Source organism: Paramisgurnus dabryanus, chromosome 21, assembly GCF_030506205.2.
Source record: "Paramisgurnus dabryanus chromosome 21, PD_genome_1.1, whole genome shotgun sequence".
NCBI classification, from domain to species: Eukaryota; Metazoa; Chordata; class Actinopteri; order Cypriniformes; family Cobitidae; genus Paramisgurnus; species Paramisgurnus dabryanus.
In genome coordinates, this window is record NC_133357.1 from 29366569 (window position 1) to 29383271 (window position 16703).

Here is a 16703-nt window from a genome sequence, read left to right on the forward strand (position 1 = left end):
CCTACTCTGCTCTGTCTCCACACAGTCCAACAATAGTGCAACATCCATTGACCTAGTGCTAACATGACTTACTGAGAAGACATTATCGACATCAATACACATCATTCATCATTATTCCAAGCGATAAAAAGGACGACAGACACTAACAATTTTACACTCATTTAAGAAAGTATGTAAGCCCTGCTGAAAAAAACAGCATCAAACCAGCATGGACCAGCATGGGAATTATGCTGGTCTATGCTGGTTTGATGCTGGTTTAGCTGGTGGTCACCAGCATACCAGCACCAATACACAACATATGCTGGTCTTGCTGGTATGACCAGCATGGGATGCTGGTGCTAATGCTGGTATGGTGCTGGTTTAGCTGGTGCTAATGCTGGTGCTTATGCTGGTTTAGCTGGTGTTCACTAGCAAACCAGCACCAAAACACAACATATGCTGGTCTTGCTGGTAGGGATGGGTACCGAAACCCGGTATTAAACTTGCCCCGGGGCTAAATTATTAAAGACCGTAGTATCAGTAAGATCTGACGCTATCGGTTCTGCTTTCGGTCCTGGAGAAAAAGATAAAAATAAATGTTCTATGTATTCTTGAATAATAATGTTTTCGTGCACATTTTGTCTCACCAAACATTTCTAATTTGAGATAATATTAAGATGTTTGTCTGTGAGATCTGCGAGATCTCTCATGCGCGCCGCGGAGGCTGTCTGTCACACTCACACACACAACGACGAGCGGCGCATGCATACGCATAACAGCAGGAAAACTCCCGCTTAATAACAAGACTGACAATGGCGGATAGAGCAAAACGTTCAAAAGTGCGGTTATACTTTACTAGAGTTGATGCAGACAACGCTCGTTGTCATACAGGTAGTGCAACAAGATGTTTGCATGTAAGGGCGGAAACACAAGCAATTGTCAAAGCATCTTTTAAAAGTGCATTACGTGCAGACAGAAACTGTGTCCCAATTCAAGGGCTGCGACCATCTAAGCATACGACCTTAAAAGGTGAGCACTCGGTCTGTCAAGGTGGCAGCCTGAGAAGTCCGCGAAGAGAACTGAAATAAGACGGTCTTATCCTCGGAGGACCCATAATTTGCGTCACCTGCTGCACGCGCCCACCGCGCCTGTCAGGCATGTACTGTATGCTAACATCATGTTGAATCAACGTTGTTCACGTCATTTAAAATAAATGTACAATATCCCTAATTGGTTACCTTACGTTGAAATTCTGTTGACTTCTTTTGGAAGAAATGACGTTATGCATTCAACATATTTTCTACTTGTTTTAAAATCCCAAATAAAGAAAATTCAGTATGTAAACATTTATTTGGCTAAATGCACAGCACTTCAAGTTAGTTTACAAAATAGCCTACAGATAAATATCCTATTTAAAGTATTATTTTCTGCAGCTTTCATGCTGGTGCATTAACAAATATATGTATATTATTTAGAAATGATATCCAAAAATTTATTTGTAATAATGAAATGCAGACACATAATTAACTTAATCATGTGAACATAGGTTCATGATCAAATGTTAACATTGGCCAAAGTACCGATAAGAATACCGTTAAAGTACCGGACCGTTAAGCAGTAACAGTAAGAGTAGTAATACCGTTAAAATCTTAACGATACCCATCCCTACTTGCTGGTATGCTGTTTTTTCAGCAGGGAGCTTGGGCCATAGCAAAACCGTAAGTGCAACATGCGTTTGCCGCTTGCTAGCGCAACTTTCTATCAAGACATTAAGAGTAAACACCGACACCATACACATCATTCATCATTAGTCCAAGTTATAAAAACACTGACAGACACTTACATTTTTACACATATTTAAGCAAGTATGTAAGCTAACCGGGCCACAGTTTAACTGCAACATGCATTGCTAGCGTGGCTTCCTGCAGGGGAAAATAAACATATAATGTAATAATCATACTTACAAGTTGTGGTTAGAAGACGTTTTTCAAATAAGGTGGGTACTGTACCATTTTTCATTGCCAAATGTTTAGTAAATCCCTCCTTGAAAAAGTCATTTTAACCACTAATTCTTCACATCTTCACCCTTTGGTGGTAAAAACAACACAAACTTGCCTTTAAGCTTAAAACACAGTATCTTCTCGACATGATGTTTACACACTAACTTGCTGAAGTGGAAATGGTCAAGGATTTCCTTATACCCACTAAAAATAGCGCGAGAATGCGTAACAGCATGGTTTTGTGACATTTTAAAACTTTTAGTCATAATATAGATGTGAAGCACTGACCATTAGCATGCTACACTTGCCACTTTAGCGGGTTGAAATACATATTAGGCAATATACTTCCTCAGGGCCGATTTTTGCTATGGGCAATGTGGGCGAACGCCCAGGGCGCAATCTACGTGAGGGCGCACGAGCGCATTCAAAAAAAAAAAAAAAAAAAAAACATCAAAGCGGTTTTTTAGACTAACGCTCATTTCCATGTCAAGTTAGTGCTGAGAGTCATACACAGGTTGTGTGCGTGTCAGAAACGAAGAGGCACGGGAGAAAGGGGCGGGCCAACTTGCAACTCCAAACCGCTCGCCTTATAGGGGGCGAGCGAGGGATAGACTGATCCCAGGCCAGAGGCCACACAACACAAACTGCTGCGTCTGCTTCCACATAAATTGTATTTTTCATTCCTAAAATTAACATAGACCCATATACCTACGAACATGTTATCAATTGGATTTTGTGAAAAAAAAATCTGTAGAGTCATCTACGTGACTCACGTCACGTGACACCGGTTGATTGACGGGCGAACGGATGTTGTTGGCAAAATGTAATGCAAAGTTAATGATGTCGAGTCTTCATCATCATCATTCCATGGATCGAATTAAAAGACCAAAGAAGCCATAAGTTGCCCAGATCAGAAAAAGAAGAAAAGAAGATGAGGAAAAATTATAAAGATAAAGGTATGCCGATTTATGAGTGACGACGTGAGTGAAAGTAGGAAATAGGCTAACGTTATTTATATTAGCCTGCTCGCCCTCTTGCTAATATGTTGCTATTAGCCACAGAACACGACAGTTTTTTTTTGTTTTAGTTTTGCTGAACTAGCAACTATTAGAATTGAGGCACCATGTCATGCAACTAAATTCACCCATAGGCAACACACAGTCTAGTTTGTGTTTGCAACACAACAAGTGCAAACTCACACAGACCTCCTGACTGTGTCCTTTTTTATTGCTATATACGCTATATGTGAACTTAAATAACTTCTAATATAAATTGACATGCCATTTTGTAAGCTACACAGTGATAGCATTTTAAATAATTTGTAGTGTATGCTTAGCATTTGTTAACATCCTATAAACTAATAAAATATGTGTTATGGTCATTTTAATTGGGTAACTGATGCGTGATGTAAGTGTATCTAACTTACATATTGTATATTAATTGTAAATTCAGGGGCACTTCTGAAATATTTTGGAGTTAGAGCACCCACTGGCAAAAATGAGGAGTCAGATACTTCCACAGCAGCCATGGCCAACAGACATGTGTGTTTGTGTGTGTGTGTGTGTGTGTGTGTGTGTGTGTGTGTGTACTGTATTACATTTATTTATCTTGTTTTTCTCTGTTCTTGTTACCTTTTTGTATTTAAGATTATATATAATAAAATAATACGTGTTGGTGGCGGGATTTGGGGGTAAAAAAAATTTCTGGGGGCGGCGAAGGGATGGTTCGCCCAGGGCGTAAATCTAGCCAGGACCGCCACTGTACTTCCTGCCGAACTGCGCGATCCGATCGGCGTATGAATTTCTATGAAATCAAATTACTATAGTGACGCGAAAGTGACTGGGGAGCAGACTGGTGTGGCGCCACAGGCGAGTGACAGTAAAGCACCGCGAGAGCGACTCCAGTTATCACATGGAGAAATCTGCTTTGAATCGCTCTCGCGGTACTTTGATATCACCAAGAGGTCTGCTTAGCGCCAAATGAAGTCGAACCTGCAGTGTAGGTGCTCACGCGACACTGAGAAGTGAACGAGTGAAGCAGTGCTGCAACATAAAATCCATAGAGCCTACAACGCACATGTGAGTACAACATTTAAATCATCAGTCCAGTTTATTACTTTATCTGGAGGTAAGGCTCCAAATGCAATAAAATAAGCCCGTGATTATATCCTGATGGTTTTTAGCTGCCTTCAGTTCCTCTGCATGTTTGCTTGTGCTTCACAGTGTTAAACGTTCCTTCTCTGTGTTCATTTATATATCTGCGTTCAAGATCATCTTGACAAGATGTATATGATCTTAAACTTCTGTGAGGAAATTCATGTCTGCGTTGATCTTCAGTTTAGACTTGCAAATATTAGACTACATGATGGTCTTGTAATAATAATGAAGTATAAGCCTATTTTCATTTTTAGACAATGCTTATATTATATGCAAAAAATAAGCTTTAATATCAATGACTATGCAAATTATAGTTAATTCATGGTCATCTTAAATGTGTATTAATTAAAAACATTTACACCTATTATCAATAGTTGTCAGATAATAGCTATTGAAAGAATTGAATATTTTTTCTCCTTCAATGCATGTGTTTGCCACGGATTGAAGATTGTAAACAGTTTATTTAATTTTAATTAACAGTTAAGTAACTTTTGTTCCTGAGTTAGATGTTGATTAACACTAAACCAGTCTAAAAATCAGTCCAGTTTCCCCAGCTGTAAACCCATTGGCTCTAAAGTCTTTTTTTTTCTTATAATAAACTGACATGTTGAGAACACATTCAGTTTATGTGTTTATGAGTACACTTTCAGAATGCTCTAAGTTACATGAATATCTTTACTCTATGCATCTGTGAGTGTGGTGGTGCTTAAGAGGTGTCACGCTAGGACGAGTCAGCATAAGGGTGAGAGGGAAAAATCACAGTATACTCACTACAAAAATCTAGACTACACCACTGGTCGACTCCCTAGTTTAGATGCCAATAACTTTATTAATTGTGCACTTTTTGGTTTAACTACTTTGCACATTGTTTATATTGATAAACAGCTACATGATACACTGCATTCAGGTCATTTTTCGAATTTGGATGTGTGTGGCTCTTTAAAATATTACATGCACAATAATTAAACCAGCAACACATAGATTTACCATTCCACTGCAAAAGCCTGTTTTATATACAGAACAATTAGCTAAATAAATGTATCCTTTAAAGGTGCTATGTGTATTGACAGAAATGCAATAAGTAAGAGGCAGCAGGTTGTTGTCACAGAAATAAGCCACGACAGTGTGATCAGGACCCGGTGCGAAGCGGTGCGTCTTGTATCACACTGAAGGTGCTTATTTCACAATATTCGCTCATGCACACGGCACTGGCGCAAATCACTTGCCTTTAATGGCATTAACTAATATTGGATAGTTCTTGTAATGAAAACTTTTGCAATTGTTTACATGTTACTGAATATTTAAATATGCTTTTTTTGTTGCACTTACACAGCGGTTAACCAGCAGATGTCTTTAACACGCTGCGTTTTACGTAACTCTGAACAGTGAATCTAGTAGTTTGTGTAATCTCTTACCTTTGGCGTAGTCAGTGTGGGAGGAAAAAAGCATTACGTAGTGAATTTCACAGCAACTGCATCGGCATCAGGCGACACGAGTGACAGTGACCGTTGATGGCTGGATTGGCCAGGGTGTCCAGTCGCGCAATAAAGTTGAGAAATGTTTAACTTTATGCAAATTATGAGCGATATTCAGGAGCGACTACCAATGAGAACGAAGCAGGGGAGTTCACGTCATCCGTCTCTCACCAGTTACTGGAGTGGACGTTACTCATTTGTTTATGACAACTAGATAGAGAACGGCTCTTTTGAAAGAGACGAGCAAAACACAGCGACAAAGTCGCTTATAATGTGAATGTACCTTTAGGCAGCTGACTTGTTGCCTCGCTGCCTCATGAGGCAATGACTTCAGAGGCATGAAGGTAGCTCAGAGAAACGCTTTCGGACATACTTTAAAGGCAGTGTTTTTGAAATATAAACAGAGGGCGCCTTTGTGATAACTGACCACATATTTGAAAACTACAATACTAATTTCTTGCTAAAAATGTAATTACAATGTGTAAAAAGTGAAAATATACATTTATTAACATTAATTTAGCCCCCGTCCTGGCCGCTTTTTTTTCGAACTCGCACATTGCCCATGCCCGCTCACACATTCCCCATGCGCGCACACGCATAAAATTGTGGGACAAAATCTCAGGAGTCTGGAAGTAAACTAACATTGGATTTGGACATGCCTTGATGCCTTCCTGCATTGGAATGCTGCCGCAGAAGGCATCAATTTAGAGATTTCGGACACAGCCTATATCTTTTGAAATAAGGTGTGCAGTGAACTCTGTTGCCATAAAACTCATTTTGGAGCCATTCATTTTACATTTGCTTCCGGCTAACCCTGCCTGCCAAAGTGGCGATGTAAACAAAATGGGTCACGTGACGTCCAGAGCTCTATAGTGCACGTTTGTCACTGATGACATGTTTGCACTCTGGCGTATATCGTAGCTTCACTATGTGCCTGGAAGGGGGGATGAGCAGTGGACTGAGCCGTTGGTTGCAATTCGCAAACTCACCACTAGATGCCGCTAAAATTTACACAGTGCATCTTTAAATTCTCTGAAATGTCTTGCTCTCTGGACTTTCACTGTAAATGATTTACAACCAAATATGCATGATTTGAATTACATTAACACAACAAACGTTATTTTAAGTGTTAAATCAGAATTATAAGGTTATATTTTAAGGGTTATATTAGAAATTTGCAGAATTAGGTCCTTATATCTCCACTTTTATTTTGTGGATTGTGTCTCTCTCATTTCAGCGCCCTGTATACCTCAGAATGTGGACAGTTTCTTGGATTGTGCCACTAACAGTTTAAATGTAAACTGGACAGTGGGTGTCACAGCACTGAACTACAGCGTCCTGGCCAAGCCTACAGGTGGCGCTGTGCTCAACTGTACTTCAAGCACCTCTAGTTGTATTATTACAGGCCTACAGTGCGGTCAGAACTACACCGCGTTTATCACAGCAAACAATGGAGAGTGTCCAGGACCAGAGAGCATGACGCGGTCTGTCCAAACAGGTAAGATTACATAAAAAGGAGTGGAAAGGAAATGAAGGTTGATTATCGCCATTCAGGCAGGTCTGGCGGTTTGTGGAATAGATAACAAAGCAGTTGTTGCAGTAGTAATTGAATTTCTTTTGACTTTTTAAATGCATTTCTTGCAGCACCGTGTGTGCCGGCATCGGTCCATGCTGATGTGGAGTGTGTCAGTAACACAGTGAGAGCATCATGGGGTCGAACAACAGGAGCATTGTCCTACACCAGCATTCTGAGCGGACCTGGGGGCTACAGTAAATCCTGTATGACCTCTGACCTCTCCTGTAGCTTCGGTGCTCTGACCTGCGGACAGACCTACACACTAACAGTCGTCTCATACAATAACCAGTGCAACAGCTCAGTCAGCACCGGTGTCTCTGTAAGAACAGGTAGGAAAATAGCATTATTAAAGATTTTAAAGTTTTACACTGTTTACTGTTTATATTGACTCCTTAAAGCAACACTATGTAGTTTTTATGTAAAAATGACTTACAGCTCCCCCATCAGACACTCTTCTGCAGGCAGGGGCAGGGGGAGGGGCGGGGCTGTGTTTCCTACCCTCCACCGCCACTTTCAGAGTGTGCTTGTAGCAGCTAGGAGGCTGCTCAGATTGCAGAAACAGTACAATTTGCCCAGTTAAAAGTTGTTCTATCACTGAAATAATTTTAGTGACATTATTTAAAGGTAAAAAAAACTACATAGTGTTGCTTTAACATGACCTGTATGTCCACAACCTACTCAGCTGCCTTACTATTGTAATAAAATGTAAAATTAGTTCATTATTTTTCCTTATGTTTCCAATCAACATTCATTATATCTTGTTTTGCATCTTGGATAAATTGAATCTCTTAGATTGTTAGAGTGCATTATGGGATTACATTACAATTTGGTCTTTATTTTATTATCTGCTCTAAGCCTAGGTGAATGCAAATATCAGATGATTTTGAGAGGGGGTTGAAACTGGCTGGGTTATAAAACCCTGGTCCAGGACAGGGTTAGAGGAGGATTTGCAGCAATAACCCCGCACTGTGATGTCAACAGTACAGTTCATAGCCTATGATGTAATCAAATGAGATCTAGGATGGCAGAACACAAATTTTTGGAATATAGCTTTGGTCTAATCTTTCACCTTTCACAGCTCCCTGTAACCCTGAGGCTGTGTCCGCATCACTGATGTGCGACTCACGGGTGGCGAGTGTATCGTGGCATGCGAGTGCAGGAGCTGGCAGATACACCGTCCTGGCGAGCACACAGAATCAGAGCGTTCCTCAATCTTCTTGTCATGCGTCAAACAGTTCCTGTGACCTCACACAGCTTCAGTGTGGAGAAGTTTACAACATCACAGTTCTTGCAAATGATGGAACCTGCAACAGCTCGGCACATGCTTTTACCACACTGGAGACAGGTAAATGAATGGAAAAACAACAGGGTTTGATTTAAATTATGTTGGCTTTGGAAAGCTAAAGAAAGTTAGATGTCATTCTATGAAGCTTTCATAGGTCTTTGGCTTTCCAAAGCCATCATAATGACTTCACAATGACAGTCTATATGTCTGCAAAAACACACAATAAAAATTACCTGTAAATTTTACAGTAAAATATTGGCAGCAGGGTTGCCAGCTGGTTACTGTCATTTTTGCAGTAGCGTCTCTGTAATTTCATTTACAGAATTTTCCAGTATTCTCGGATTACTGTATTTAACTGTATTTTTTAAAACGGCTGCATTTTTACTGTAAATTACTTGCATTTGTGTATTTGCTGTCTGTAGAGGAAGTATGCAAAATGCAGTATATACAAATGCTGAATTTAAATTTATTTATAAACTGTATAAGCTTTAAAGGCGCTCTAAGCGAATTGAAGCGTTTTAGACAATAAAACATTTTTTGTCACATACCGGAAACATCTCCTCACTATCTGCTTGCTGCCTGTCCGCTGATCAAACTGTAAAAAAAACGCGATCTCTGTAGACAGCCCAGGCTTCACAAACGGCAATATCAACAAGTGGCCAAACCTAGCATCACAAAACAAAACAAAGTATTCCAGCCAATAAACGACAAAAACGATTTGGGGGTGGGGGTTGGGCGCGTTCATGAAAGCACGGAAGGGAGGGGGAGGAGTTAGCTACGCTCCGTCTGTTTGAAAACAGTTTCAAACGTCAACAATAACTAACGTCTCGCAGATTCGCTTAGAGAGCCTTTAAGCTATTTAGTAGCTGCATAACGTGTTGTACTGTATAATGTTAAACTTAATCCACCTATTATTTAACAAAACAAATAATTTAACACTTCTTAATCTTCTTAATATTGATAAACATTTAAATTTATTAGACCTTAGAGGCTTAGACCTTTCCAACAATAGTTTCTCGCAATTAGATAAGAATTCACATGCAAAATGTTTAAGTAAACTCGGGTGTCCTGTATGCGGGATGGCGCCTGTATGATGCTTACTAATGTAGTTTAAATTTATTGAAATTTATTGATCTCACTCTCCATTCCTCTCTTTGTGTGAACGTCCAGCTCCGTGTCCTCCAGCAATGAAGTCTCCTTCCCTTAACTGCAGCAGTAATGTAGCGCTGGTGTCATGGGCAGTGAACACAGATGTTGTGATGGTCAATGTTAATGCCACCTCTGTCCTGGGACACACTGTCACCTGCACTTCTTCTGCACAGAGTTGTACACTTGATTCGCTCATGTGTGGTCAGACGTACAGCGTGTATGGCACGGCTCAGGGCTCACAGTGTGCCAGCACACACAGTAATCTATTCAGTATTATCACAGGTATGTGCACAGCATAATGATTTAACACAACTATTAAACTTAACCAGTCTGCCATTCAGAACACTGAAGACTTCTTTTGCTTTTTTTGTTTTGAAATGTTCATTTCATTTACAGTACAACTTTTACCACATTCTGCAGCAATAAATCCTATTAAATGTATTATTCTGCTCTGTATGATCTTTTAGTCAGACATCATATTTTATTTAATGAGGTGAGAAAACAGGATTAAAATTAGAGTAACTATTAACTTTAATTTCAGTGTTTCACAACCAAGGGTCAAGGGTCTACTAGAGTGCCTCTACTAAAGAGGTCAAGATATCTTAACATTAAAAGATAAGACAAACCTAGCCTTAAAATAAGTAAAAACAACTTAAAAAAATCGAAATGTTTCTTAGTGTTTGGGTATATTTATAACATGATTGTAGTTATGCTAAGCAGTATAGTATTTATTTGGGTAGAAATAGTGAGTGGGAGGGGCTTTAGATATTATTTTGGACAATCAAGTGCCGCAGGGATGACCTATTTTTGTAGGCTAACCCGGAAGTTAGCGAGACACTGATTCCCTCACCAGAAAGCCAGTTTTTCCCCACAAAACATTTGGATTATCGCAAAAAAAATAAGCTCTGTGTTTAACAAAAGTTACATTCACTTACACGCTTTGTCCAAAAAGTTAATCTTCATAGATGAACACAACTTTTCAGTAAACGCATTGACACCACATATGTTGAGAACCACATATGTTGATATCATTGAATGTGCTGTAATTCCTCTTTAGCCCCCTGCACCCCCAATGCCTTGAGTGCAAACTACACATGCGGTACCAGTACAGTTCTAGCGAGCTGGGCCGAGAGTCTGGGTCGAGAGAGTTTCTACCTGCGCGTGGAGACGAGCGATCACTCGGACCACTGCAGCACAAATGAAACCCACTGCTATATCAACACGCTTAAGTGTGGGAGACTGTATAATGTTACATTGGAATCAGTTTCTGGACAGTGCAACAGCAGTGGTGCAGCTCACATGCAGCTACAGACCGGTAAGAATGCAGAAACATATGCACATTTTATTATTGTGTTTTATATAAAGCCCAGTTACTAAAATAGTTTCTTGCCTTAATGGCTTAACATGAACATTATCAACTTTAAAGGACAAATCGATCCTATTTACTAATTTATCAGAGCCAATCAACAATATTTCAGTCTTGTTATTATTTTAAGAAAGTTTAAGGACAACCAGTGCTTGATGTCCCTGATGCAAGAAGTAAATGAGTCAGGGAGATGTAGCTGATAGGAACTGGTAGAAAGTTACATTTGGATATCATCAGCATAGCAATGGAATTGACAGTGTTGGGAAAGTTCACTTTCTACATGAACTAGTTCAGTTCACAGTTCACAAATTTTAAAATGAACTAGTTCAGGTATATAGTTTAAACAATGGACTAAGTTATAGTTCTTTTTTCCCATATTTCTCCATATTTTATTAGTTTTAACTGAAGCTAAATGCGTCAGATTTCATCTTCATATCCACCTTTAAATCCTTATCCAACCAGGGATTACATTAGCATTGACTGTATTTTAATTTTTGCATTTGCTTGCACATACCTTGAAAGGGTAGCCTGGTGCTTCAAGGGGGTCGCACATCGGGCGAGAGGCGCTGCGAGGCGTCGCGTGTAGTACAACTTCCGGGTATTGCACACCGCACGTTACATAGCGTGAGCTTGGTCTTTTTCAAGATCCAGAATATGCGTAAGCAGCCTACGTTAGTCGTTAACGATTTAGGACAAATATGTTGTTATTTAATGTTAAACTATGTGAGTGGCGCGGCAGGGATTTGGATTTCAGCAGCGTCCAGTCAGTGTTGTTTTGAAGACGCATGCAGCCTGGTGGCGGTGTTGCCAGATTGGGTGTTTTTTCCGCTACACATTAAGGCCTGTTTACAGTGTGTTTTAGCCGTGTTTTCGCCTGGAAGACTCTATAGAAATCTGGCACCCTATTGAACGACGTTAAACTGAGAGAGCGTGCCGTTTACAAGCACCAGAATGAACGAGTTCACAATAAGTTCATCAGGCAGTAATACAGTACGTTCACATTCGCCCAAAATATGAACGAATTCATGAACTTTCGTTCAATGAACTCGTTCAGGCACAACACTGGGAATTGATATCCATTCCTGCGTATGATGTCACTAACTGGATATATGTATGATAAACACTAGTGGTCCAAGGACCAAACCTTGAGGAACACCATGTGAAACTGGAATTATGGCAGATTAATACCCCTGTATGGTGATATAATTCTTTCTATCAATAATATCAGTTGATATATTAAGGTTAAAACTAAATATATTTTTTAATTCAAATATTCAAAAATATATTTACTTTCTACAAAATGTATTTAGCATATATATAAAACATATATATTTTTTTGCCGTATGGTCCATAATTTAAAGTAAAAATAAATTTTTTATGTTCATTTTTCACCCTGTCTCAGACCTTTAATTTTTATTTTTTTTATTTTGCCGTACCTTTTTACCGGTGTTAAATAGTGCCCGATATAGCCCCCATATTATCATTCACTACTCCCTACATTAGTTTACTAATATAGTCCACTTTAAGGAGTGAATTCAAACCTTAGTAAATCTCCACACCTTTTCAGTGCACATTTTTCACTGTGTGCCTTTAAAAAACAGTGCAAGCTGTTGGTAAATGTACAGAAATTTGTTTCTCCTGTCTTCTCAGCCCCCTGTGCACCACATAACATAACTGTGAGTCTACAGTGTGCCAATAACACAGCATCTCTGTCGTGGATGGGCAGTCCTGGTGCCATCGGTTATAATGTAACTGCCCTGGGCCATGATGGTGATATCAAGCATAGTTACGTCACTAACACCAGCAGTCAACTACCCAACATGCACTGTGCTCAGACCTATGACATTGTGGTCACCCCCTTCTCTCTTACATGTGCTGGGTTTCCCAGTGCTGTCTACACTTTCACTGCAGGTATTTGATGAGTATGTTGTGACTATACACAATAAAGATACAAATGAACTATGCAATGGGGTTTTAATACATTGAATCATGTTAGTTTGGGTGCTGAGCAAATCAGTTTCTTTCCTCTTCAGCTCCTTGTCCACCCACTAATGTTGAAGTGTCTCTACAATGTAATGGTAGCGTGGGCATTGTCCGGTGGACTGCTGCCCGAAATGCTGAGACGTACACTGCCACGGCAACGAGCAGCAATGGTCATTCCCACACATGCACCTCTAATGGCACCAGCTGCAACTTCATTGACCTGCTCTGTGAAGAGGACTACACTGTTTCTGTGGTTACGGTGGAACGTGGCTGTCGAAGTGAACCCAGTTTACCTGTCAATCTAAGATCAGGTCAGAAAACTGTAAACAATCCTGGTTTTGAAAGTCCACTTTTAAGGTCGCTTTTAACCATAGGTTACCCAAAAAATTGTGGTGCCAAAATTATACAGTGTGTAGGAATGCAAATATGACAATCCCTCCGAGTTTAATTCTGATTTCCTGATCTTTCCAGCCATCTGCCCTCCTTCTAATGTGGCTGGTCTAACCAACTGTGCTACTAATGACATCATCATTACATGGGACCCCAGTCAGTTGTCTGGAGTCACTTACTTCCTGTTCATCCATCAGGTGGATGGGCTGAACTCCACCTACAGCACAGTACAAACCTCACATGCCCTAACAGGTTTGCATTGCGGAATGAGTTTTATTGTACAAGCGGCCGCTCAGGACAGCATTTGCACCAGTCCGTACGGAAATCCAACAGAGATCTACACAGGTACAAACTTCAGACATCACCAAAACAGCAATCAAGCCAAACAAACAAATACATTTTGTTGTGCCATTTATGCTCACATCATATATGCATGCCTTATTTGCACCATACCTTATGAAATTTCTTGCAAGCTCTTAAGATTATTATGAATGTGATGATATTAATGCTATAAAATGTTTAAAATGCATAAATACTGTTTGTAACAATCCAACTAATGATTTATTGCTTTTGCACGCACAGGAGAGATTCACTAGATGCTTAAAGGAATTTTATTTTAAAAAGACATGTTTTCGGGGTAATGGCAGCAGTATTTTATGTTTTTTTAGTTTTTATTGGATGACATTAGGTGACATGCAATGAAATTCCATTGGCATTCCAAATTATTTATTGTTTTTCTCCGCTTTCCCATGGCTGTAAGCATTAGAAACGAATGAATCAATTAATGTAAATCTTATCCATTGCCCCAAAGCTCCCTGTCCACCCAGCAGCTTGCAAGGTTCTGCTAACTGTGGTACAAATAGAAGCACTATCAGCTGGCACGCTGGAGCGGGCGCGCATTCTCATACTGCTAATGTGGTGGGCAATAACAGACACACTTACTGTACATCCAACACAACGTCCTGTACTGTGATACTGGACTGCGGTCATCAGTACACGGCCACTGTGGTGTCCTCTGTCGGCCTCTGCAACAGCACAGCGAGCAACAGCATCCAGTTTAACTCGGGTAACTTAATTACAGTTAACTAATCAACATTTTAATTTCCTCATTTTGCACGGCATAGTGATAACAACATAAATATAAATTTTCTCTTCTCTCTTTAATCCAACTGTGTTTCACAGCACCTTGTCTGCCAGGTAATGTGGTGGCACATGTAGACTGTAATGATAACAAGCTAGCAGTACAATGGGACCACAGTGAAAGCAACCCCGACTCCTACACAGCCCTGGCCATCGGTAAAGACGGAACGCGGTTTTCCTGTAACACAAATTCTACTTCCTGTACCATCCAGAATTTAAGATGTGGCCGCACTTATAGTGTCGTGGTGACCACGTCCAACAGTTCCTGTGGAGTCATCCAGGGTTCAGACTACCAAATTCAGACAGGTAGTTTGACAATTATTGTAACCGAAGTTAACCTAAAATTACAGTTAAAAAATTTTATTTTAGCCGCTCATGATTTGTATCCCATCAGCCCCCTGTAAGCCACAGAGCCCCAGTGTTCAACTCCAGTGCAGCACTAATGCTGTTGACGTAACATGGGACAACAATGAAGCGGAGCAGTTTGACATGGTGACCGCGCTGAACTTTACAGGTGGAGCGACAACATGCAACAGCACAAATGCGTCCTGCACATTCACTCAGCTGCGCTGCGGAGAGTCATACATGTTCAGCATCACTGGCTTCAGTGGAAGCTGCACTGGTGAATCCAGTACCCGCGTCGACCTTAATACAAGTGAGATGCACAAAATTGCTGGATGCTGGTGTCCCTACCAGACTATTTTTTTTCGAATTTTAAATTCAGTTTTGAGGATATCTCGTTTCCATAACGCACACTTGTGTCTCTCGCAGCTCCCTGTGTACCTACTTACGTTGTGGCCACCACAAACTGTGACACGTCCATCACCACAGTAACCTGGGATTCAGCTCGTGGTGCGAGCAGCTACACTGTTCAAGCGGTGGGCACCTGGGGACACAGCACCATCTGTACCAGCACAGACACCACCTGTGCTTTCTCTGACCTGGAGTGTGGACAGAACTACACAATCACAGTCACAGCTGAGGACAACAGCTGTGGGAGTTTGGCCAGCGTGCCCATTACTGTTACTGCAGGTACTGACGTTTCCACCTCCTGAGTTTATTACAAACTTTAAAAACTGTGTCAACAAATGGTCATGCTGCATTGCTAGCTCTTTCTCTATTTTCCCTTGATCAGATCCTTGTCCACACCATGATCTGAGGGCGACCCTGAGCTGCAGCTCTAACTCTGCTCTTATCTCATGGATGCCCGGTAACGGCACTCTGACCTATAACGCTACAGCCGAAATCAACTTCGATCAAGAACACATGGTCAGCTGTAGCACATCTGGGTCCTCCTGCAACCTCACTGACCTCTGGTGCGGCAGCAGCTATCAAGTCAGCGTTAGTGGACAGGGACTCACCTGCCCATGCCAATCAGATGAGTGGATTACTCTTAAGACAGGTAACAGCCTCATGAAGCATTGACTTACAGGGTCAGATCACTCGAAAATACAACATTAGTCAGAAAATAAAGAGAAGGGGTTCTTCACAGTTCGCTGAAAACTTCATTTCGACAACAGTCTGATATGGAATGCACACTTTTAACAAATATTTTATAATCAGGGCTTTCCAAAGATTAATCGCAATTAATTGCATACAAAATAAAAGTTTGTGTTTGCATAATATATTTGTGTGTGTATTGTGTAATTATTATAACTGCACACATACATGATGTTTAATAAAAGAATGTATTTATGTATAATTTTTAAAGATTTATACATAATATAAAAATATATGTAAATGTTTTTTAAATACATGCATGCATGCGCGTGTATTTTATATACAAAATAATTACACACAGTGTACACATTATGCAAAAACAAACTTTTATTTTGAATGTGATTAATCGTGATTAATCTTTTGACAGCCTAATGGTGCATTCACACCAACCTCAGTAGAGGGGGCAAAAACACGCTATTCGCGCACAGTTGGACACTTGAACATTTGAGTTTACTCGCTTCTTTCGCGCGTGAAATTCTAGTAATTCGAGACATTCATGCGGAAATTCGCATCATGGGAGGGGCTTCTGAGACTCCACTCGCTTCCTGTAATCACGTCACTACTACAGCAAGGTCCTGATTGGTTAAAGGGCTCGTTATAGTTGTGCGTAGGTCCTATGGCGTAGCGCGGCGGCATAGGTTACGCGTTGGTTTTCATTTATACTTTTGCGTTGTCGTTGCGTCGACGTGCAAACACACGCACCG

General features: G+C 40.4%; 1 protein-coding gene across 1 annotated transcript in view; it reads left to right on the forward strand.

The window, feature by feature from the left end:
• Positions 1-6647: 6647 nt before the first annotated feature.
• fndc7b (fibronectin type III domain containing 7b) overlaps positions 6648-16703 on the forward strand; it is a 57814-nt gene continuing 47758 nt past the window's right edge. Inside the window, exons 1-14 of the mRNA XM_065286622.2 lie at positions 6648-6672; positions 6848-7108; positions 7255-7515; positions 8265-8531; positions 9642-9902; positions 10678-10935; positions 12637-12897; positions 13020-13280; positions 13441-13704; positions 14171-14425; positions 14542-14805; positions 14894-15154; positions 15271-15531; positions 15635-15901. Coding sequence (XP_065142694.1) covers positions 6648-6672; positions 6848-7108; positions 7255-7515; positions 8265-8531; positions 9642-9902; positions 10678-10935; positions 12637-12897; positions 13020-13280; positions 13441-13704; positions 14171-14425; positions 14542-14805; positions 14894-15154; positions 15271-15531; positions 15635-15901 — 3427 coding nt within the window. The remainder of the gene's footprint in view (positions 6673-6847; positions 7109-7254; positions 7516-8264; positions 8532-9641; positions 9903-10677; positions 10936-12636; positions 12898-13019; positions 13281-13440; positions 13705-14170; positions 14426-14541; positions 14806-14893; positions 15155-15270; positions 15532-15634; positions 15902-16703) is intronic.